This window comes from Cnephaeus nilssonii (genome assembly GCF_951640355.1).
Source record: "Cnephaeus nilssonii genome assembly, chromosome: 4".
NCBI lineage: Eukaryota > Metazoa > Chordata > Mammalia > Chiroptera > Vespertilionidae > Cnephaeus > Cnephaeus nilssonii.
In genome coordinates, this window is record NC_137075.1 from 47,328,444 (window position 1) to 47,352,651 (window position 24,208).

Consider the following 24,208-nt stretch of genomic DNA (forward strand, 5'->3'; position numbering starts at 1 on the left):
TCAGGGAAGTGTGGTCCCAGGTCGTCAGCAGAGAGGAGCAGAGGGGTGAGAAGAGGTGTGGGGTAGGCATTTTGGAAGGGGCCCTAATAGCAGTGCCTTTCTTACCCACAATCGGGTGGGCTCACAGGGCTGTCCAAGGTTAGCTCCTCCTCTTGCTTTGACTCGAATCCTCCTCTAGTTCTAGGGCTTTGTGTGTATAAAATTCTGTTTCTCCTGCATTGCTTTCTCCCTCTTTAGTGGGGTGACTTCATTATCATGCAGACATGCTCTATGTGAAAACTAGTGACTTTGGTTAAATTTAGTGTTAAGTCTTGGCTCTAGAAATCATCTCTTTCTATCTATATATACACCCCTTAGACCTAGCCTTTCTTCCTGAATAATCAGCAACCTCTGAATCAGAAGATAGTCAGGTCTGGGCTACTAATAGTCACACCGACCAGACCTCTGGCAAACTAAAGATAACATCTTGACATAAATTATGTTTCAGATTTTGAGTCCTATGGTGGAGCAACCCCCTGGCTACTTTCCATGAGACCAGAGGGAGTCTGAAAAGATTTCAGAGCTATCCTTAAGACCTGAAGAAATGATTCATTACCCTTATCTCACCTCTGACCAATCAGTTGCCCTATATCAGTGGTCGGCAAACTCATTAGTGAACAGAGCCAAATATCAACAGTACAACGGTTGAAATTTCTTTTGAGAGCCAAATTTTTTAAACTTCTTCTAACGCCACTTCTTCAAAATAGACTCAGGCCGTGGTATTTTGTGGAAGAGCCACACACAGGGGATCAAAGAGCCGCATGTGGCTCGCGAGCCGCAGTTTGCCGACCACGGCCCTATATATAATCTGTAACCTACAGGCCTTCAAGGATTTCCAGCTTTTGAGCATTAGCTTCCCATTCTCCTGGATAAGGCCATTCATCAATAAAATAGCCAATATTTCTCCACTGCGATTCTCAGTGTTTAGTATTTGGCTCTGCTAGTGCTGGGTGGACAAACTCTGTTCTAAAACATATGTCATTCTTTAAAAAAAAAAAAAGACTTCCCTTATCCTACACCAGTGGTCAGCAAACCGCGGCTCGCGAGCCACATGCGGCTCTTTGGCCCCTTGAGTGTGGCTCTTCCACAAAATACCACGTGCAGGTGCGCATGTACAGTGCGATTGAAACTTCGTGGCCCATGCGCAGAAGTCGGTTTTCGGCCTGGGCGAGTCTATTTTGAAGAAGTGGTTCTAACGCCGAGCCACACTCAAGGGGCCAAAGAGCCGCATGTGGCTCGTGAGCCGCGGTTTGCTGACCACTGTCCTACACCAACGGCTACCTACTGTCAAATTTCTGTTTCCCTTTCCGAAAATTCCAAGTTGACTCATCTTGTGGTCAGAAAAACTCCCTCTCCTCACTTCAACCCTCTAATCAGGCTGCTATCTCCACCAAAACTCTCCTTCAAAATTAATGATCTCTAGACTGCCACAACCAACCATCACCTATCATTCCTCACTCCCTTCTTAAAGTACTTGCTTTTCAACTTTGGTAACACCACTAACAATGTTTGGTAACATTTTTAGAGTGATCTTCTAAAAGTGAAATCATGTCACGTTACCTTCCTGTTTAAAATTCTGACTTCATCGCAGTTAAATATCCAAATTAAAAATCATGGCTTACAGGTCTTACACCCTGCCTACCTCTTTCCAACCTCATCACCCTCCCCACTCTCATCTGTGTACTTCAGTCTTTTCCTGAAACACACCAAATTCATTCTCACTTTGGGGGCTTTGTGCTCAGTAGTGCCTCTACATGAAATACTTTTCAACTTAAATATAACCTCTATTGACAGAGCTTCCACTCCAGCCACTCGTCACCCAGGTTTTTTTTTCACCATGGTATTTATCACCACCTGATGTTTTGCTTTAGTCCGCGTCCAAACAGAAGTTTCAGAAGAGCAGGGACTTTTCCTTGCTTACCACTGGTACCCTGACACCTAAAACGGTGCCTGGTTCATAAAAGCACTTCAGTCTTTGCTGATAAATGCATAACCTTGTTTGTCAAGTTAAACCAAACATTTCAGATTCCCAAAGAGATATGTATATGTATATTCAACCATCTTAGATCATCTAGGGCTACTTTCTCTTACAAACCAGTTTCAACACATCATTGTATTATCTCTTTAATTAGACCTTATTATGCTGTGCCTTTTTAGGCACATCATTCAGGTTTTTGAAGACAGCTAAGAAAATGTTTTGGGCAGGGTCCTCCAATGTATCAAGGCATAAGAAATGTCTTCAGACTCTTGGATCCCTGTAGACATAGCTCACACAGCTAGTGTCTGATGATTAAACTTTTCCCACATGCCCGTATTCCAGAACAATGAGATCAGTAGATCCAGGCAAGCCTACAAAGAGAACAGATGTTAACTGCAAACAATTCCATTTTCTAAAGTATTAGTGTGATTTAATTAACATCTGACTCCAGCAGACAGTAAATTCTGAGGAAAGAGATGGCCTCCATGTTGTTCATGTTTATGTTTTTGAATAGTTATCCCTCAAATATTTCTTGAATTAACGATGCAGTTTCTCAAATTAAGTCTTGCCCACAAATAGCTTAGCATAAGTGACCAAAGCCCCTGGGAATCAAGTCAACCGTTTATTTGAAGATACCATAGGGTCCTAACTTGAGGTAGACTCTTTACTCAGTAAATGCCAGTGTCTGGAACTACTTCTAAAAACAAGCTATTCTTGCCCAACTGGTATGGCTCAGTGGTTGAGCGTCAACCTATGAACCAAGAAGTCACGGTTCCATTTCTTATAGGGCACATGCCTGGTTACGGGCTCGATCCCCAGTGTAGGATGTGCAGGAGGCAGCTGATCAATGATTCTCTCTCATCATTAATGTTTCTATCTCCCTCTCCCTTCCTCTTTGAAATCAATAAAAATATTTTTTTAAAAAAATAAAAGCAAGCTATTCTCCATGCTCTTGGTTTAAAAGAAATAGAGAAGTAAATGATAGAACCTAGATTGGGCTTAAACAAGGGGTAATGACCTTGTTTCTGCCATAACTTACTGCATTGTAGCCTCTAGCTGCTGTACCAATTGTTTGTCCACGTGGCGACAGAACAGGGGAAGAAGGTTGCTGGGGAAAGTTAGGGGTTCAGCCAAAGAGGCTGTAGGCATCTGAGCTATTTCCCAGGCGATCAGAACCACTATATCTGTCCTGGAGATCAGAGAGGAGGAAATACATCAAAGTATTTATATTTATGCAGGAAACAGACTCAAAGCCAAGATCCTTATTATCCTTTACCACCACCATCACCCTCTATGCATGTAGCAAATAAAGGAGAACATTTGCACATTTGACATATGCCAGGGCACTGCTTAATGCTTTACACATCATTTTTCTTAATCTTAAGAACTCTTAAGTGGCTAGTACTGTCATCCCTAGATCCCTAGTTTGTAAATGAAGAAACAGGCTAAGAAAAGGTTAAGTAACGTTCCCAAAAGTTATAGTGCTAATAAGTGGAGGCACAATTCAAACGTAGATCTGTTTGATGCTAAAGCTTGTTCCCTTAATTACTATGTTACACTGCCTCCCATGGAAAATAAACTCTAGGGGACAATAGGGAGGGGAACAGGGAGAGCAGCTACAACTCTGCGAATTTTCCCTTTGACCAACTTCTTCCCTGATGTTTGAATACACTGCTCAGGAAATATCTCATCTGGCCCAGCCTATACATCCCAGATGTACTGAAATAATATGTACAGGTCATTATGATCTTACCAAGCTGTATGGTCACTGCTGGGTTCCTCCAGGGATGGATCCAGGGATACCAGCTTCGCCCCATGACTCAGCAGGGCGTAGAGCAAAGATATCCCAAACTGCAAGTGATAAAGTACCCAGGGGAAACGAGTGCATCCTAGGCATCCGGTGCTTACCTGGCTCTCCCTTCCCAACTAAAATAACAAGTTTACATGCACAAATGGAGTCCAACACCCATAGAACTGTCAAATTTTACATGGGCTGGCCAAAAACTCTCAGGCCTTCCACTGCTCTGAACTGTCCTAAAGATTCTTCTGGGGAGCTTACCAAATGCACACTCATGAGTTCTGCCCCCGCCCGAGTCTGTAGATTAGGAATGGACCTAGGAATCTGATGCAGGTAGTCTGTGGACCCCATTTTAAGAAGCACTGCTCTAGCAAAGTTCTTCAGAGAGAGGTTCATAAGACAATCCACTGGCATATTAGAAGATATCAGAACTTCATATCTAGAGGCTCATCTTTTAAAATGTTCTATTTTTGTATTTATTATATGCCTAATATTAGTATAGTGTTACATATGAACTACTTATAAACACACACATTGGTGATATGGTTCAGGACTTATTTCTATTAAACTTGGGTGACTTCTGCTCTAGAGGTCTACAGCAGCACCATCACCAGAGAGCTTGTTAGAAAAGCAGATGTGTGGGCCCCACCCCGGGTCTACTCAATGACTCTCTGGCAGTGGGTCCAAGGTGATCCTAATGCTCACTAGAAATTGATAAGCACTGGAAAGGATAAACTGGAGAGATGAGGTGGCTGCAGAGATGAGAACATTCCCTCATTTATTCCTTGCCAGTGATAACACCTGGAGACCATCTATGGAAAGACAAAAGCCTCCCAGAAAAAAAACAAAAAAACAAACAAAACAAAAAGCCTCCTAGATAGATATGTTACCTGATTCTGAAGCACCACAGTGACTGGCCGCTCTGAGGAGCCAGGTGGAAGCAGCATTAGTCCCTGAAGTCCTTGGAGGAGTTCATGGAAGGTCAAGTGACTGATATATTTGCCCAGAGGCTTGAATAACATTTGTAGGACCTACAGGAAGGTCAGTGAGTGCCTCTCTCAGACTTTACAACTTCACCTCCTCCCACCTTGCCTTCCATCCCTTTTCTTGCTGACCTGCCTTTATCACCTACCTGGTCAAGTTATTTACCAGACCTATCACCACTAACGCCTCTCCATCACCAACACTGGTCCTTCAATACCTACTTGTTCTAGGATGCCTTCCCTAAGAAAAGTAGGTATAGGGCTCAATACTTGTCAGGGAGTCATTTTCTCACCCTCCACAGCACACTCACACCTGTAAATTTTCTTTTGTTCATTACACCTAAGGATGATCAGCTGTTCCTATAGTTTATTCTGTAACTCCCTCACCTGAGGGTGGCAGGGTCGACACCCCTCACTGCCCAGCCTTCTCTGGCATCTCTGGGGGTGGGAACTGGAGGAGGAGAAAAGATCCCTAACTCATCCATGAAATCATCCTCTTCTCCTCTTGGTGCCACCGTACCTGATCAGCTGCATCCCTCTTGACCAGGAGTGGCAGATGGTGGGTGACAGCCAGCAGAAGGCTCACAGCTAGATCCCGGGGCAGGAAGGGGAGCAGCCGGGCCACGAGGGCTTTGCCCTTCCTCACAGAGAGCACCTGCAGGAAGCCATCTGCTGCCTCCCTACGAGGGAGATAGAGCAATTTGAGGGCTGTACGTAATGGAGAGGACTACATGCCCGAAAGGAGCAGCTAAAGCAAATTTGCTGATCCTCCCCTTCCTGGGCAGAGGGATGACCCTCCCATGCTCACTCCAGATTATTCTGCTCCTGGGTCTTTAAGGCCTGGAAGAGCTTCTCAACCTGGTTTCTCTGCTGCTCAGAGTAGCAGGACTGTGGAGGCCCATTCTTCTTGCCCTCCTCTATCTCTAGTAACTGAAGAAACATCTGGGAATTTGAGGGTGGGAAAAGAGGAAGAAGAGGTCAATTTGAGCAATATCCCATTTTCAAGGATTAGTTAGGAACTTATCTCTAGGAGCTGACCTCACCTTCTCAATCCAGGACAACACCCGAAGCCTCTGACTGCTTGCAGCTCCTATCTCCTAGGAGAAAGAGTCCCCAGCCATCAGCCACACCTCCACAGCAGCAACCCAGGCCTCAGGGGAGCTAAACGTTGAGCTGGAAAGGCTAACACAAAGTCTGACCACACTTCTCCCTCTTTTAGGTCACAATATGAACTCAAGCATGATGATGCTTAAGACCTTTCTCCAAAACAGGGAGGAGAAAAAAGGGTTCTGGGAAGATAACATTCCTACCGGTTCTGGAGTTCCATGGGGTACAGCATCAATAGCTCTGCGAGGGCTAAAACATGTTGACATGGCTACCTGGCCCAGGGAACCCTCGAATCGAACCACTGCAGGAAAGGAGTCAAGACAGGCATATTTCCCTCCCCTTTCTACCCTCTGTCCACCCAGATGGTCAGCCCCACCCAGCAGGTCAGCCCTGGGCCTACCTGACTCGTAAGCCTCTGCCTTCTGAATGTAAGGTGTTACCAGCTTGAGGGACTCAACCTTGCTCCTTTGTCCAAGCAGCTCTTGATCTGCCTCCTTCTTCTCCAGTTTCTGATAATATTTCTGAGAGCCCATGGAATGTAAAAAAGTATACTCATGTTCTGAATTTAGAATTAAGGTTCTCAAGTGCAACTTCTTAACACACCCTTTCCTATAGCATCTATTCCAGAAATGTCCATGGCACCTTAGGCCATATTTGCAATCATTTTAAAGTACCTTAAACACCCTAGGCCTCATGCTAGCATTCATGGGATCCTCATACTAAGGACTTCAAAAGCTAAGTACTGCCCAGCCAGGTGGCTCAGTGGCTGAGTGTCGACCCATGAACCAAGAGGTCACGGGTTCAATTCCAGGTCTGGGCACATGCCCAGGTTGCAGGCTCAATCCCCAGTAGGGGGCATGCCAAGAGGCAGCCAATTGATGTTTTTATCTCTTTATCTCTCTCCCTTCTCTCTCTAAAAAAAAAAAAAAAAAAAAAATCAATAAAAAACATATTTTAAAAAAAGGAGCTAGGTACCACTTCCAGGTCTGATAGAAAAGCAGAGAGAGAAGTAGACCCAGGAAGCAAACCTGTCCCAGCATCTGCAACCTTCCTTGCTCCCAAGTTATACACTACACATTATATAGCCTCCATCTCCCCATTTTTAAAATATATTTTATTGATTTTTTTTTTTTACAGAGAGGAAGGGAGAGGGATAGAGAGTTAGAAACTTTAATGAGAGAGAAACATCAATCAGCTGCCTCCTGCACTCCCCCTACTGGGGATGTGCCTGCAACCAAGGTACATGCCCTTGACCGGAATGGAACCTGGGACCCTTGAGTCCACAGGCCTATGCTCTACTCACTGAGCCAAACCGGTTAGGGCCACCTCCCCATTTTGATGTTGTGATTCTGCCTGTGCTTTCCAAAGTCAGCTTTATCTGGTGGCATGAAGACCACCAGTAGCTTGAAGTACAGAGATAGCACTATTGTCAATTGGCCAGTTTTATACTCCTGAGGATTTTCTCAGCAGCTCTAATATTTTCTTAAAGAAATATGTAAAATCCCAAGCTGAAATAAAGCCACTGACTGCGAGCCAAATAAGGATTTGAAAAAAGCTCCTATATTAGGAGCAGTACCAAAAAGGCCAGAGTATAAAACAATTTCATTTTCAATGATCTTGACAGAAAGGGGATTTTTGAAGCAGAGTAAAAAGAAAAAAAACTAAATAGGAAGGAGATAAAAGTGGGAACCTCAGTAGAGGGCTCATGGAGGTTGAGGAGAAAAGTGAAACAAAGCTTTGACAACCCCCAAATCCATAAACAAAGATGTATCCCATAAATAAAGGGTAGATAGGAAGCAGGAGAAGGTGAGTCAAAGTGTCTGCCATCATTTGTTCAATTCAACAAATCGAATCCTACTATTTCTAAGATCCTTGTGGTTTTTATCGAAAAAAAAATAAAGGTAAGGAGATAAATGTTTATAACGACATTTCTAAAGACTCACACAAGGTGGAAAAGTCTATATTCTCAGGCTGAATAGAGGAAATTATTGGCAAAGGATAGAGACAAAACTCAGTGTATATGGGAAATTGTAAACAATCTCATTTGGCTGAAGTGTAGGAGAACAGAGGGGTGAATGGGGTTGGAATGTCAACTTTAGAAATATGGCCCCTATGAGCTGCAGAGAGAACCTGAGGGGGCCTGTGGAGTCCAGGACTTTTGACCCCAAGGTTAAAAACAGGGAAAGAGCACAAGGGGCTCACCTGGTAGTAATAGTCATCCAGGCAGGGCTTCTCACTCTGCAGCTGAACCATCTGCACTTTTATCACCCAGTCCTTCTCTTTCCGGGTCATGAGGTTAGCATAGGCGTCTGACTGCGACTGCCGAGACCAGGGCTTCTTGGCTGGGGGCCTTTAAGCCAGGAGGAGCATCCCTTTAGACCCACCCACCCTGCCACAGTGAACTTCCCAAGGGAGTAGAGCTGTCTGGTAAGGATGGGAGAGAGTGCAGAGGTGGGCAGCACTATAGGAGTCCTAATTGTGCAGGGACTTGGGGGGAAAACCCAGCACGAAGATGAGCCGCCCTCAACCCCGCTCCTAGTCTAGGTTTTACCTTGGTGTTCGACTGTGCTGCTGCAGCTGCAAGATCCGTTGGTGTTGAGGGTGGAGCTGGGTCAGATGACTGGGAAGGCTTAGAAAGAAACTTGGGCTGGCTGAAAGCAGGGTCTCAGCTCCCTGCCCCCTCCACTCATTTAGCCTCTGGTAACCGCAGCTGGACATCTAAGGGAACTCTTCCTGGGCCTCCCCAAGGTCAGCCACATGAAACATCACAATCCTAGCTCACATTCTCCTCCAAGATACACTTTCCTGCAATTTGGCTGCAGGAAATCTCAACACCGTAGAAAACCATTTAGCCTGGTTGTCTAGAGTTCCAGTCCTAATCTCAGTTCTGCCATGTCCGTTAACCCTGAAGTTATTTTAGTCTCCCTGAGCCTCCATTTCCTCATCTGTGAGGGACTCTACCTCAGACTTTCCTTATTAAGTTTCTATAAGCATATTTCTGTGGTAGCTGGTAGTGTCTCCCACCCCTCCTCAGCCACTACCTCCTGGAACCTCTGGAGAACTCAGACTGTTGTGGGTTCTGGGGCGTCTGGCACCCAGGACCAGTACCTGAACCTAGGAGACCATGAGGTCGGTGGGCTGCAGAAGACATATGGGTCTGGTGGGAGCAGTCGAGGTCCAAAGTGCCGCACTGGAGAGCTGGTACTGGGACGTGTAGGCCGGAAAGGAACTGGTGACAAGTAGTCCAAGGTCTAAGAGGAATTAAAGCGACATCTCCACCAACAGAATGCTGCTCTTGCTGCTAAGTGCCTTTCCAGCCTCTACATTCTCACCTGCCTTTTCCCTCAAGACCCTCACCGGACATTTTGCCGTCTTGGGGGAACTTCAAGCCTGCTGTGAGTTCACCAGACTGTGGATCCTGTCTTTGTTTCCAACAGGGTTTGTCACCTCCTAGGGAGCTGCTCTCCAGTCCCTGACAATGGGGGGGCATGTGCTTTTCCTACTGTCTGGTCGGCCAACACCTCTGCCTCTTCTCTCTGTGATAGTCTTATCCCTTCAGCCACTGGGGCAATGCTTAGCTGTCTCTTTCCTGACTCACCTGAGAACTACAGTTTCCTTCCTTCTCCCTGCAGTATTTCCTGCATTTCTTCCATCCCAGACCACGTTCTCATTATGCAGTTAATTGAAGGGCAAGAGCTCTATCTGGTCCTAAGCTCAGTGCTGCTTATGTGCTGAAATGCAGGGAAGTGGAAGTAGGGATCTAGTTTGTCCTTTTCCTTATAAATGGCCAGTTGTCCCAGTTCCATCTGTCACTAACCAAGCTTCCCTGCAGGATATGTCTCCCACCTCCCATACCTACATCTCACTTGGCGTGCTTCCTCTCCAATTAAGGTCAAGAGCAGACTAAACAATGGAAATAAAGGACACTCTGCATGCTCCTTCTCAGCACCCAGTCACTTTCTCACGCTATGAAGACTGGAGCGACTCACCTGCCATAGAAAGTGCAAGGAGGCAGGTGACATCCCCAGCACACCAGAGGCCTTGATTCCAGGAGAGCTTGGAAGACCTCTCTGGAATGGGAGGGAAGAAAAGCCAGGCTCAAATGAGCCTCTGTGGTGTCTTCTAAGTTTATCTGTGTCCATAGAGGGTGGCCACCTTTTCCAATACCCAGGACAAAGGCAGCCTGGCCCTCCCTCATAATCAAAGTCACCTGGGCCAGGGCCCCTGTCCTTTCCTACGGGGAAGCAAGACTGGTATCTCAGGAGTAGGTTGAAGGAGGATCTGAGTCACTTCATTCTATATGGGAATCCTTGTCTCTCTCCACTGGTTGTGAGAGTCCAAGGGAGTAAATATCAGGAATGGACTGCTGAGACACAGGAGCCCAGGGTCAAAGATGACCCGTCTTCAGCACAGGAGCAGGGCCAGCACCTATGACTGGTGCCTAGCCCTGAAAGGACTCCTGCCCCCCCCCCCATTATTAATTTTTAGAGAGAGGGGGAGAGAGAGGGAGGGAGAGAAACAGAAACACCAATGTGAAGTGAAGCATCGATCAGCTGCCTCCTACAATCCCCTTACAAGGGATCCAGCCCAAAACCCGGGCATGTGCCCTGACCTTTCGTGCACAGTACGATGCCCTACCAACTGATCCACACGGGCCAGGGTTAGGATCTGGATTCTAAGATGAAGATAGCATCAGAAATTAAGTGGGTAACAGGAGGAAAGAGAAGGAAGAAGAGAGTCCCTATTCAGGTTCAAGCCTGAAATAGAAAGTATTGACCCAGGACCTATCTTAGAAAGGGGAAAAGAAGAGGAGAGCGATGTTTAGCCACAGTCTGTGAGCCACAAGCACTTCAGGCTACCGTCCCTCCAGCCTCTCCTGCCATGGTACCTGGGTGTTAGTGACAGCACTGAGGATAGCTGGATCCCCAAGGTCTTCCTCCTCTTCATCTACTCCCTCCTCCAGGTCTGGGGCTAGATCTGGATCCAGATCCTCCTCTTCCTCCTCATTTTCTTCCTCCTCCTCCAATTGGGATGCAGACACCAGCTCCTCCTCAGGAGCCACGAGGCCACAGGACTTGTCTGGGCCTTGGTTTGAGTGGGGGCCTGAAGAAGTAAGCGGGGGAGGGGGGGCGGGGAGCAGGTGTGAGGAGTCTCGTCTAGAGAGTGCTTCTCAGTAGCACTTCTGTCCATGAGCCCTCTTCAGCACTACTTTCAAACAACAGCCTCCTGTTCTAAGGTTCAACTCAGCCCCCATACCCCAGAGGACCCCTACCTGCCCCCGACTAGAGCAAACGGAGCCTGGCAGGTGCCAGACACCTTACTTTTTGCATCCCCTCTTTAATTGCCTCATTAGGCACCACCACAGGCTTCTCCACCTGCTCTCCTCCACCTAACCGCCCTTTCTATGCCTCTTTAATCAACCAATTTCCAGCTGTCCTGACTCACTGCAATTTAACCCCACTGTGTGCCAGATATTTTACATGTATATGTCCATTCATCTCTCACAACCATCATACACGCCTGTGGTTGATCATTTCACTATGAAGGTGAGAAAGGGGGGCCCGGAAAAGTGATTTCAGTCACCCAGCATGATACAGCTAACAGGTAGACGAGTTTGGAGTCATTCCCAATGATTCCGGACATGCAAGCCCATGTCCACCCACTGAACCAGAACAGTAAGTCTCCACACCCCCAGGCTTTCTATCCAAGTACTACGGCTCCCTTAGCGATACCTTCAAGACATGTCATCTTTGCAGGCTGGCGGGCTTCCTCCACGGCTGCTTCCTCTGGTGAGAGAGCACTGTCAGCCTCTGGAAGGCAAACCTGGGACAGGGAAGAGACCCAGAGGCACCCTCCTCCTCAGTAAAAATGGCGTGGCACCCTCAAGCAAGGTTGTCCCCCAGCAAGGTTGTCGGGGGAGTACTGGCCCGGGATCTCGGGATCTCAAGGAGCGGGGCTGCCTGAAACCCCCAACCTCTGACCTCATCAACCCAGCTCTAGGCAGCTGTGCTGCAAAGGCACAGACGGGAGGGACGGGGCTGGGAGTTGGAGGAGCGCTCCCACAGACACCACCAGCCTCCATCGGTGCAGGGAGGGGGCCCCACAGCTGCCTTGTTGCTGACACCCACCACCTGACTGTTGCTGTCCTTTCTGCTCACTTTAGCCATGGCAGCCTGGGCCAATGCTGGCTTGCTGTCCCTGGCTTTAAGCGTCCCAGACCCTCCCCTACTCTCCTGTTAAAGGGCCAGCATCCCCCAAACACAGCATCTTGATGGAAATAATGAGAACATAATCTTATGGTAACGAAAACTCTTGAAAGGGCAAGAGAAATAAACTGCAGTTTTAACCATTCATTGTTCGAGTTCAGTTTATTGGGGTTTATATTTGGGAGCAGATATTTAAAAGAATCCCTGTTTTCCACACCCTTCATAGGAACTTTGTGAGGTTTTGTTTCCTTTAACCCGTAGTTTTGCTAACCATCAAAACTGGTTAGGAAAATTGGTGGATCCTGGGGAGATGACCTAACAACCAAGTTCTCAGTGCTTCGGGCACTTGTGGATCCCTGCGGCCCACCTGGTGATGCTTGCCCTTCACCTCCTCCCGTGAACTGCTACCCAGCTCTGACTGATGAGGGACCCCTGTGAATTTAGAAGCCAGATCTTCAAAATAAAAACATTTTTGCATGAATTACACAGACAATCTTGCATCTTGTTGGCTGCTCTAATGGAAAACTGGCTCAGAAGCTGAGGAGTAAAAAGAAAACAGTAACAACAAAAACATATTAGTACTACCCGTAGACAAAACCCAAGACCCACCTGAACATCATCTAACTCCTAAGTGATGCGGGTTCTGTGCCCACATCCTGTATTCGGCTAAAACCCCACATGACTTTGTAGAACTTCTGAATAAAAGTAAAAAGAAGCTAATTTCTCTATATCAAAAGGCAAGTTAGGGCCCTATTGTGCTGGTTATAGGACTATGATTCTTTTTTCTTTTCTCTTTTTAAAATATGTTTTTATTGATTTTAGAGAGAAAGGAAGAGGGAGGGAGAGAGAGAAACATCGATTGGTTGCCTCCCCCATGCGCCCCAACCAGGGGTTGAACCCACAACCTGTGTATGCACCCTGACTGGGAATCAAACCCAGGACCCTTCAGTGCATGGGATGATGCTCCAACCAAATGAGCCACACTGGCCAGGGCAGAACTATGATTCTTGATGCCCCTAAATAAAAAATTTGTTTCAAAAGATTTGCTGTAGGTCAGAACTATGTGGACAGGAGGAAATTTTAAGGAGCTTGAAAGTTACTGAAAAACTTTTCAAATATTGGAATTGGGTTCAGGCCTTTTTGGTAATGTTATTCAGCTCTCATGAGCTTCCTAATAGTTCACTTTGGTATTATTAACAAAGGGGCCAAATGGAGAAGTTCAGTGTTCCAGAAGTGAGTTATTGTTACAGAGACCACGTCTGAGACAGAGCCACTTGCTGCATGCTGATTTTTATTGTGACGGGACTTCTGGTACCAACTGGTACCAAGCAGGTGAAATAGGGTTAGTCTTCAAGATAGCAGCTCTGCCTTGGCTGTTTGAAATTTCACTTGGGACCTAGTAGCTTTTGTGAAAGTCCCCTACCTTTGCCTGAAGTCATATGTGTCTACTGGTCCCTTGCATTTCCTAATCTCCTGCCATAGATTAACTGTGCTACTTAATCTGTGCTACACTTGGGGTACAGCAATGAATAGGCAGATGCCACCCAGGGCCTCTTAGAGCCTCCAGAAGAATAAGAAGTACAGACAGGTAAACAGGATTTTTGGATCAAAAATACATTAGAGCCCTAGCCAGTTTGGCTCAGTGGATCGAGCGTCAGCCTGAGGACTGACTGGTCCCAGGTTCAATTCTGGTCAAGGGCACATGCCCAGGTTACAGGCTCAATCCCCAGTGTGGGGCGTGCAGGAGGTAGCCGATCAATGATTCTCTCATCATTGATGTTTCTATCTTTCTTTTCCTTCCTCTCTGAAATCAATAAAAAAAAATTTAAAAAAATATGTTAGAAATGTTTATGTTTGCTGAATAAAACACCTAAGGCCTGTCCTACTTGTATGGGGACATTTTTTTTCTTTTTTATTTCTTATGGGGACATTTTTAATCCATAGTTTCAGTTTCTTTAATGGCTGTAGATCTATTCCAGTTTCCAGTTTCTTCTTGGGGTTGTGTTATTAAATTACATAATTTCTAGGAATGTGTTCATTTCTTATAAGTTCAAATTTATTGGCATAAAGTTGTTCATAGTATAAGGCTATTTTTAAAACCCATGCTTAAATCTGTACTTTGTCCCCCTTTTCATTCCTAACAATATTTATTATGCCCTCTTTTTTCTTCTTTCCAGTTTGTCTATTTTATTAGTCTTTAAAAACACACACACATAAGTCAGGGATTTTGCAGGAAGTAGATAGTTCACTCAAATTGGGTAATTTGAGTAGAATTTAATAAAGGGGTATTTATAAAGTTGTAGAAAGAATATAGCACCATTATAAGGAATAGTACAGTACCCTGGGACTCGTAATAGTTGGCTGTTACCACTTTAGGGCAAAGGCCAGAGGCTGGAGCCATTACCAAAACCTGGGGACAGAGAAGGCTGCCTGGTAGGTAGATAATCTCAACATCTATTTCACATGGGCTCCAGTGTGGCAGCCCTCTCCTGAATCATGTCCATTCTCTCTGAGCTCTGTATCTGCTTTCTTCTTGCCTCTTGAGGCCGAGTCGTGGCAAAGGCTCCCCACTCTTGCTAGCCCCAGGGGTGCTTCACTTTCCTTTATGAAGTCCCCTGAACCCTGCTCACACTTTGGTAAATATGCCTGTCACAGAATTCTCCTCAGTTACCCCACTCAGATGTGCTATTTGTTTCCTATCAGGCCACTGACTGACACCATCTCCATCACTGTTCTTTTCTTTGTCCTTGTTCAGCTTCCTCTCCCTCCCTCAAACATCAGCGCTCTAAAACATAATCGTTGTCCTCAAGTCCCCTGCATGACTCCCACCTCTTTATTTTCAGCCGTCACCTCATCTCTTACATTATGGGAGAAAATAGAGGCCATGTGGGCTGATCTACTTCAATTTATAGTGGGAGGAAATTTATATGCGTGCAGGCCCAGGCCTCCTCACCTCATTCTTCTAGGTCTACCTCTTCTAGTCCAGCCTCTTTTTCTGGATCCTATGCCCTCTGGCCACTTCAGTCAAGCTTTTCTACTCTGTGTCTTCAGTCTATTTTCCTTCTTTCTTTGTCTTATAGCATAGCATAGAAATGTCAGGATGTGTTCATTTTTTATGAACAAAATCCCTTTCTTGTTCCTGTTTCTTATTTTAACTACCCCTTATCTTTCTCCTACACAACAAGCCAGGCTTCTCCATTTCCTCAACTCACATAATTTCTTCAGCTACTGCTCTCTGGCTTTTGAATAAATAAGATTACATAAACAGATAAAAGTAAAGACTTTACTTTCACATTTACACTTGATCTTAGCCAAAAGGCCGAAAAGCAATTTTACTTTCACATTTGAATTACATTTGTTTCACATGTAAGACTGCCTGAAAACAAGTTGGAAGAAACTATTAATGATCTTGACTATAACTGTTTATTTCATTTTCAGCCTATTTAAAAAATATATTTTTATTTATTTCAGAGAGTAAGGGAGAGGGAGAGAGAGATATAAATATCAATGATGAGAGAGAATCATTGATTGGCTGCCTCCTACAAGCCCCACACTGGGGATCTAACCCACAACCTGGGTATGTGCCCTGATCGGGAATTGAACTGTGACCTCCTGGTTCATAGATTGATGCTCAACCACTGAGCTACACCGGCTAGGCCAGCCTTTTTTTTTTTTTTTCTTTAACATTAAATAGTTTGGAGTTTTAAGTTCTATTCTACTTATCCTATATAAATAAAAGGCTAATATGCAAATTGTCCCCTCGACTGGGAGTTTGACCAGGAGTTCAACCAGGAGTTTGACCAGGGGGTGGGGCCGGCCCGCCAACTGCCTGAGGCCCCTCCCCAGCTGGTCAGACCCCTCCCCGGCTGGCCAGACCCCACCTGTGCATGAATTTGTGCACTGGGCCTCTAGTCTTTAAATAGATGACTTTTTTTTTAGATGAAAAGACATTTTATTATTATTTTAGTGTAACATAGTAGTGAATATACCTGATTGCATTTTCTCAAATGGCAAACAAGAACAGGACAGCATTTTACTGAAAACCTCAATATCATCTGTCTTTTGGAGGATTCAGTTTCCTACGACGTCTATGATACTGTCCATGAGGATACCAACGGTGCTTAGTAGTAAAGAATATTTTGCTAAGTTGTTCTATCATGGGTCCTTGCTCAAAGTGTTCATCTTTTTCTTCCAATCTGGTTTTCAGTATTTGATCCCGTGTTTATTCATAGATATATGCACAGGATCTGGCTGAGGGATAGGCTTGGTGTGCTCATATGGAATATCCACAGAAGGATGGTAGCAAACTATCGTTCTGCCATCAGAAGTCAAAGCAAGTTCTACTTTGCAATTATAGTCATCTGGAAGAGAAGAGTATGTGGATTTATGACAAACACAGTATAAAGCTCCATTTTGGATGGGAAATAAATGTTTCAAAATAGTTGTTTGATATCGCCCATTTTACTGCTGATATGGCCATAGTGAATCAAGATGCTTATCAGGTGGTATGGAAAAAGATTTGAAGAGAAAATGCGTTTAAAATTTGCTTCTAGGCATACCTATTTTCATCCCTTGACATCTGCTCACCGTGAGCCCAACATCTTGCCTCCACTAAATAGATGATTTAGCATAAAACTTAAATGGCTGACATCACCACCAAATTGTTTGTGGACCAGAAATATATTAAAAAGTAGCTTCATTGTATATTTCCAACATGACCTTCAAATATTCTAAGCAGAATTTGGATATGACTACATTTGTTTAACCCTGACTTGATGCTGATGTTGGTTGCAGGATATATCTAGTTTCATATCCAACACATCTGTACCTATAATATGTTCCCTCCTATTCTTGCTCCTGTTTCTCCATGTTACCCAGGATTAATGAAAAGAAAGTCGCCTTTTAGAAATGGCAATAAATAAATATACAGTCATCAACTTCAGTTTCTACCATGTGTACTCCTGATTTACTCTGTTCAAAAGCTGAGGGCTTACTTCCTGGAGAGGCAAGACAAAAATCAACATCCTATCCTGCTCTATCTACACCCTGGTAGTTGATCTGCAGCGAGGTCATCAGGGATACGGCCTGGTGGAAGCTGCTGTCCAGGAGGGCAGAGGCTGGACCAGGAGCCAGCTGGCTCTTGTCACTCATTGTGTGCACTCCTTCGAGCTGGCTGAGAATCTCCAGGTCGCAGCAGGACGGTCACCTTCTGTACTACACCTCCTCGGCCTCTGTCCCTTCAGGACTCTCTTCCTCCTAACACTTTATTTTGAAAAAATTTCAATCCTACAAAAAATTTTGAGAGAGCGATAAAAGTAACCTCTGTTCAGCCTTCACCTGGCAGTTGATAACATTTTGCTTAACAAATATTCTCCGGTAAGCTCCTTCCCTGTTACATCAGGCAGTGTCTGTTTCTAGTGACTAGGGACTTTGGCCGCCAGAACCACAAACAGGAAATTCAGAGAAACACGTGAAAGGCTGTTCAACCTAACAGCCTTTTTAAAAATTACCTAGTAAGACAAGGAGATACAATTTTTCAATGATAATAACCCTCTTGGGGCAGAGTGTTGGGAGATAAGTTCCCTCTGTTATTCTAAGATAGACTGTAACCTGGCACTAAGTCTCTGCAGGGCAGTTTCACTGTGTGCCTAACGCTATAATAGGGAAAACCCGGAACTGTCCCCAATTCAGATTTCAGTTAAAAAAAAAAAAAGAAGAAGAAGAAGTATGGTATATTCATATAATGAATACTACGAAAGCATGAAAAAAAATTTATAACTCTCGATAGGAATAGATAAATTGCCCAAGATATATAGGTAAATAAAAATGCTGTTTGCCAAAAAATATATGCGGGGGGAGGGGGCGCCCCACCCTCTCGGCGGAGGGCTTCCATCCCAGGCCCTGCACCCCACACTCGCAGCCACCCCGGCTGTCCCTCTCGGGGCAAGGGCGTCTCCTGCTCGGTCAGCACCGCCAGCGGCGGCCAGATGCGGGCGGACCGAGGAGTTCCCGGGCGCCGCGGGGGGCCCGGAGCCCGGACTGGGAGCCCAGCGGCCCGGGCCAGAGGGCCGGTTGAAGATGACAGTCGTGCGGAGACCTACGGAGAAGAGAATGACGAACAGGGACATATTTCTAAAAGAAAGATAGTCTCTCACTGGGATCCATATCAAGACACCGAAAAAGGGGTCGATAATGAAAGCGGAGGATCACGGAGGGAGACAGATTTCCGTGTTCTCGGCTCTGCAGGAGTCTCCCCACAGTTCCTGTTTGCTGAGGTCCAGAAGGAGCGGGGTGGGGAATCTTCCTGCCCAAAGCAGAATTCAGCATTTTACGGGGACTCTGAGTCGCTGGTTCAAGACCTTCAAGAACTGCCTCTCTCACTCCGACTCAGTGTTGCTGCTGAATTGGTCCAGACTGCCTTCCTTCGGTAAAACCAACGAAAAACTATGAAGGCAAGGGATGAGGCATGCAGTTAAAGGGGCCATTTGGGCCTGGAGGAAAGGAGTCTGCGTTTGAGCTGAAATCTGTGGCTGCTGGTTTACAAGCATGCCCCAAGCCAGTGTGTTCCTTTCAGGCTTACTACCTTCAAAACACCTACCTCTATGTTTGACAACATCCAAAATAATACACTTAAGAGGCTCGTTGCATTTTTCTCTGGCTTGGTAATCTAAGTAAGGGCGCTCGTTTCCAGCCTCCTTCCTCTCAACGTTCACAGCACAGCAAGTGCTGCTGCTCTGAAGAGAATAGAGCAAGCAACAAGCTACGAATTTGGCCAAAATAAACAAAGGCTGGTAAAAAACAATTATATATATATGATTACATATTTGTAAACACACACACACACACACACACACACACACACATATATATATTGCAAAAATGTATACATACTTTAAAAGCTGATGGCTCAATTTTGAAAATGAAATGTATTTTAATAAACACTGCCTTTATAATTATTCAAAGTGTCTATATACATTTTTGGGGGGATACTCTACATATGCAGAATGATTACATATTTGTAAACACATATGTCTAGACTTATATCTGTATATGAATAGACAAAATCTGGAAACAAACAAAATTTAATTCATTGGCAGTGGTTATCTTTGGATGGTAGGATAACAGGTGATTTAAATTTTTATCTTTATTCTTACCTATATGGTCTGAACTTTTCATAGTGAATATAAAGTTTATAATTAGAAAAAATAAAGCTATGTGGACAAGCTTTTTAAAGTATATTTTAAAAAATGCCCAAAAGACAAACAGCAAAGAAAAACAACAACTCTGTCTCCATTGGCACCTGTATCATGGTCTAAAGTCTACATTTTCCCCTTGGCACCAAAGTCCTCTGCAGGCTCTTTAACTCCTCCAAGTGGAGGTAGTGGCTTCCCTGGTATCATAATCTATTTATAGGGCTATAAACCAGAGTCTATGAGCTTCTTGAAGAAAGAATTTCCCCCAGTACCAGCTCAGTGTTCAGCACCTAGTAAGGTGCTCAATAAAGGGTTGTTGAATGACTGAATGATTGTGATGAGCACTGAGATTTGACCGATAGGTTAGGGCCAGGCTAAGAAGTAATAAGCCAAAGCTTTGAGACACCTTCGCCCTGGGGCAGTGGTTGGCAAACTCATTAGTCAGCAGAGCCAAATATCGACAGTACAACGATTGAAATTTCTTTCAAGAGCCAAATTTTTTAAACTTAAACTTCTTCTAACGCCACTTCTTCAAAATAGACTCTCCTAGGCCGTGGTATTTTATGGAAGAGCCACACTCAAGGGGCCAAAGAGCCGCATGTGGCTCTCGAGCTGCAGTTTGCCGACCACGGCCCCGGGGACTAGAGGGCTCCTTTTGTTATTCTCATTACCTCTTTAACCTCAGCAACAGCAGGTGGAGCAAGAGTGATTTGACTCATTTGGTTCATAGTGTGTATGAGATAGTCCAGCAATGGCAGTGTCATCAGGGGCTGAGCCAACTCAGTGGGGACAGTAATAGAAAGGGAGAGAACCAAGTCCCCTGGTCAATTCAGGCTTTGGGAAAACTCCTACCCTCTCAGCTGTTGAGCTGATGATAACCCTCCCTCTCAAACATGAGTGTGTCCAAAATGCTCTGTGTGGCTAGCCTGGTTAACTGACAGGTGAACTTGACTTTGCAAAGGCAAATAATATTCTTTGTAGTTGTAATTTTAAAATTCCTCACTTTCCAAACTAAATACAATATACACTGAGTGGCCAGATTATTATGACCACCTGATGTTTGTAGGCAAATTAGCCGTACACTGCATCGTATGGGATATGGAAGCCGAAGGCCTGTTCGAACACCTTTGCTGTCTGCAGTTACCAAGATAAAACGTCTTCAATTCGCACAGGAACACAAGGATTGGACAGTCGAGCATTGGAAAAAAGTCATGTGGTCCGATGAATCATGTTTCCAGTTGCATCATGCAGATGGCAGAGTGAGAATTTCGCGGAAACAGCATGAAAGCATGCACCCTACATGCATGAGTACAACCCTTCAAGCTGGTGGGGGCAGTGTTATGGTTTGGGGCATGTGTTCCTGGCATGATTTGGGTCCTTTAATTCATGTGGAACAACGTCTGAATAGCACAACATACCTAAGTATCATTGCTGATCAAGTTCATCCTATCATGTTGATGGCGTATCCCAATGGAGATGGCTTCTTCCAACAAGACAATGCACCATGCCACGGTGCTCGTATTGTGCAGGAGTGGTTTTAAGAACATGAGGGAGACTTTACCTTGCTTAGGTGGCCTCCATAATCACCAGATCTCAATCCAATTGAGCATTTGTGGGATGAAGTTAAAAGAGCCATCAGGCAGCTGGTTCCACAACTGTCAAATCTCACAGAACTGGACAGTGCTATTCATCAGGCATGGTGTCAGATTCCTCGCATCACCTTTCAACATCTCGTGGAGTCAATGCCAAGAAGAATCGCCGCAGTATTTGAAGGCAAAAGGTGGCCCAACGAAGTACTGATGGGGTGGTCATAATAACCTGGCCACTCAGTGTATATCTAGAGAGATAGGGACCAAACTTTCACACTGATTTCTGAGGGGAGGAGAGGGAGATGGGAGGAGACACCTAAGGGGTATTTTCACTTTCACTCAGTAGACCTCTAATGTTTGCCTTTTTACAATGGGCATACATTTATGTATTAGTTTTACAATTAAAAATTAAAAATACTTTAAACACGGTAGTTACTACGGTTCTTGGCTATCTACTTCTACTCACCTTCTCATATGCTTTTAATCCTCCTCTTGATCTCCAAGCCACCCAAATAAACCCTTTCTCTGTACCTCTTCGCAAAAAAAAAATGATTGTCTAGTGGAAATTGTAAGGCCTTTGGAATCAGACCAGCGTTTGATTCCCAACTCAGTGTAAATGTGGCTAATTACCTTACTCCTCTGAGTCTAGTCTCCTTATTTGTGTAGATGGAAGTAACACCTACCTTCTCAATTTTTGTGTGGTTTGGGTCAGCAGCTTTGCTAATTTAGTTTGTATATGACTCACCTGGGATGTTGTTAAAATGCAGACTCTTGTTTAGTAGGTCTGAAGTGGGCCCAGAAGTCTGCATTTCTAAGAACTCCTATGTGGTGTAGATGGTAGTGATGCATGGATCATACTTTGAATTGCAAGGGATTAACAACATAACAGATGGAGAAGCCCTGACCCAAATGTCCTACCTATGCTTGTTCCTCTCCTCTTGAGTGGGCCTGACTTTCTGGCTGTTTGGATGAGCTCATCTCAGAAAACTCCTGAGATCCACCCAGGTGCAGCCCAACACATCTGAGCTTTAACCTATTCCTATTTTATCTCAACTTTAATAACTTTAATATTCTTCTCTTCCTAAGTACTTCATTCTTCTTTTGCCTAACAACAATACAGGTGTCTGTATTGATAGTTTTTTTTAAAACAGCTTTATTGAAATATAATTGATATACAATAAATTATGCTTAAAGTGTATAATTTAACAGCTTCTAATATACATATACACCCATGAAATAATCATAAAACTCGAAATAATGAACATATCCATCACCTCCCATGTTTCTTGATTTTCCTGGTGATCCCCCCCAGCCCTTGAAAACTATTCATTTGCTTTCTGTTACATAAATTAGTTTGCCTTTTCTAAAGAGTTTTATATAAAGAGTTCATATAGTACATATTCTTTTTGGGGTGGGGGGGGTCTGGCTACTTTCATTCAGCATTATTAGTTAATTCATGTTGTGTGTATTGATAGTTCATTCATTGCTTATTGCTAATAGTATTCCATTACATCGATATATACCACAATTTGTTATCCATTCACCTGTTGATGGTTGTTTACATTATTTCCAGGTTTGGCTATTACAAACAAAGTTGCTATGAATTTCTGTGTAGAAGTCTTTGTATAGATCTATGCTTTCATTTTCTCCTGGGTAAGTACCTAAAGTGGAGTAGCTGGATCATATGGCCATTGTATATTTAACTTAAAAAAACACACAAAACCTGTCAAACTGTTTTCCAAAGTAGTTGTACCATTTACATTTTGTCAACAAAAAGTCACTGCCACCAATCTAATACCAACAGGGGTTCCCAATCTGTTGTGCAGTAAAAGGAGAAACTTTATTCAGGTAAATAGTTTGCAAACTGTGGAGATGCAATATCCTGAGGAAGCCAAAAACACTCCAGACAAAAGAAAAGCTGCTTGCCTTTCTTCCTTCCTTTCTTTCTTTCTTTCTTTCTTTCTTTCTTTCTTTCTTTCTTTCTTTCTTTCTTTCTTTCTTTCTTGACTTTATTTGTTTTTTAAAATATATTTTTATTGATTTCAGAGAGGAAGAGATAGAAAAATCATTTATGAGAGTGAATCATCTATTGGGTGCCTCCTTCACGCCTCCTCCTGGGGATCCAGCACTCAACCCAGGCATATGCCTGGACCGGAATCGAACCGATGACCTCTTGGTTCCTGGGTCAACGCTCAACCAACTGAGCCACACCTGGATGGGCTATTTATTGACTTTAAGTAATTTTTTATTTTTTAATTATAGCTGACATAAAATATTATGTTACTTTCAGGTATACAACCCAGTGATTAGACATTATATAACTTACTAAGTGATCACCCCGATAAATCTAGTACCCATCTGACACCATACATAGTTATTACAATATTATTGACAATACTAGAGGCCTGGTGCATGAAATTTCTGCACAGGAGGGGTGTCCCTCAGCCCAGCCTGCACCCTCTCTAATCTGGGACCCCTTGGGGGATGTCCGACTGCTGGTTTACTAATGGAATACTATTAGCAATAAACCGGCAGTCAGACATCCCTCTCACAATCTGCGATTGCTGGCTCCTAACCACTCGCCTGCCTGCCTGCCTGATTGCCCCTAACCGCTTCTGCCTGCCAGCCTGATTGCCCCCTAACCACTCCCCTGCCAGCCTGATCACCCCCAACTGTCCTCCCCTGCCAACCTGATGGCCCCCAACTGCCCTCCCCTGTCAGTCTGATGGCCCCCAACTGCCCTGCCCTGCTGGCCTGGTCGCCCTCAACTGCCCTACCCTGCCGACCATCTTGAGGTGACCATCTTGTGGTGGCCGTCTTGTGGCGGCCATCTTGTGACAACATCGCGCAAGGCGTCGCGTGACACCACCTAGGCTTTTATTATATAGGATTCCCTATGCTGTACTTTACATCCCTATGATCATTTTGTAACTACTAATTTGTACTTCTTAATTCTGTCACCTTTTTCACCCTATCCTCCAGTCTCCCTCCCCTCTGACATCTATCAATCTGATCTTTGTATCTATAAGTCTGTTTCTATACTGTTTGTCATTTATTTTTTAGACTAGAGGCCCGGTGCACGAAATTCGTGCACTGGGGAGGGTGTCCCTCAGCCCAGCTTGCACCCTCTCTAATATGGGACCCCTCGGGGGATGTCCAACTGCAGGTTTAGGCCCGATCCCTGTGGAATCGGGCCTAAACCTGCAGTTGGACATCCCTCTCACACGGATCACCCCAGGCACCCCCGGGGAGCGGCCACGCCACCATGCCACGCCCCCCCGGGATGCCCATCGCCCCAGGCACCCCCGGGGAGCG

The 24,208-nt window shown here is 44.8% G+C and overlaps 1 protein-coding gene and 1 pseudogene across 2 annotated transcripts; both read right to left on the reverse strand.

The window, feature by feature from the left end:
- Positions 1-3,052: 3,052 nt before the first annotated feature.
- PATL2 (PAT1 homolog 2) lies at positions 3,053-12,072 on the reverse strand (the record flags this gene model as incomplete). Its single annotated transcript, XM_079767675.1, has 15 exons — positions 3,053-3,206; positions 3,771-3,868; positions 4,706-4,846; positions 5,319-5,478; positions 5,607-5,740; positions 5,842-5,895; positions 6,109-6,206; positions 6,306-6,426; positions 8,108-8,255; positions 8,457-8,534; positions 9,014-9,156; positions 9,895-9,975; positions 10,794-11,008; positions 11,638-11,715; positions 11,982-12,072. 15 exons carry the CDS (start codon positions 12,070-12,072, stop codon positions 3,053-3,055), a joined length of 1,794 nt encoding a protein of 597 aa, XP_079623801.1.
- Positions 12,073-16,162: 4,090 nt separating this feature from the next.
- Positions 16,163-16,591, reverse strand: LOC307097842 (large ribosomal subunit protein mL42-like; annotated as a pseudogene). Its single transcript has one exon. The product of its transcript is annotated as a large ribosomal subunit protein mL42-like (transcript).
- Positions 16,592-24,208: the final 7,617 nt, after the last annotated feature.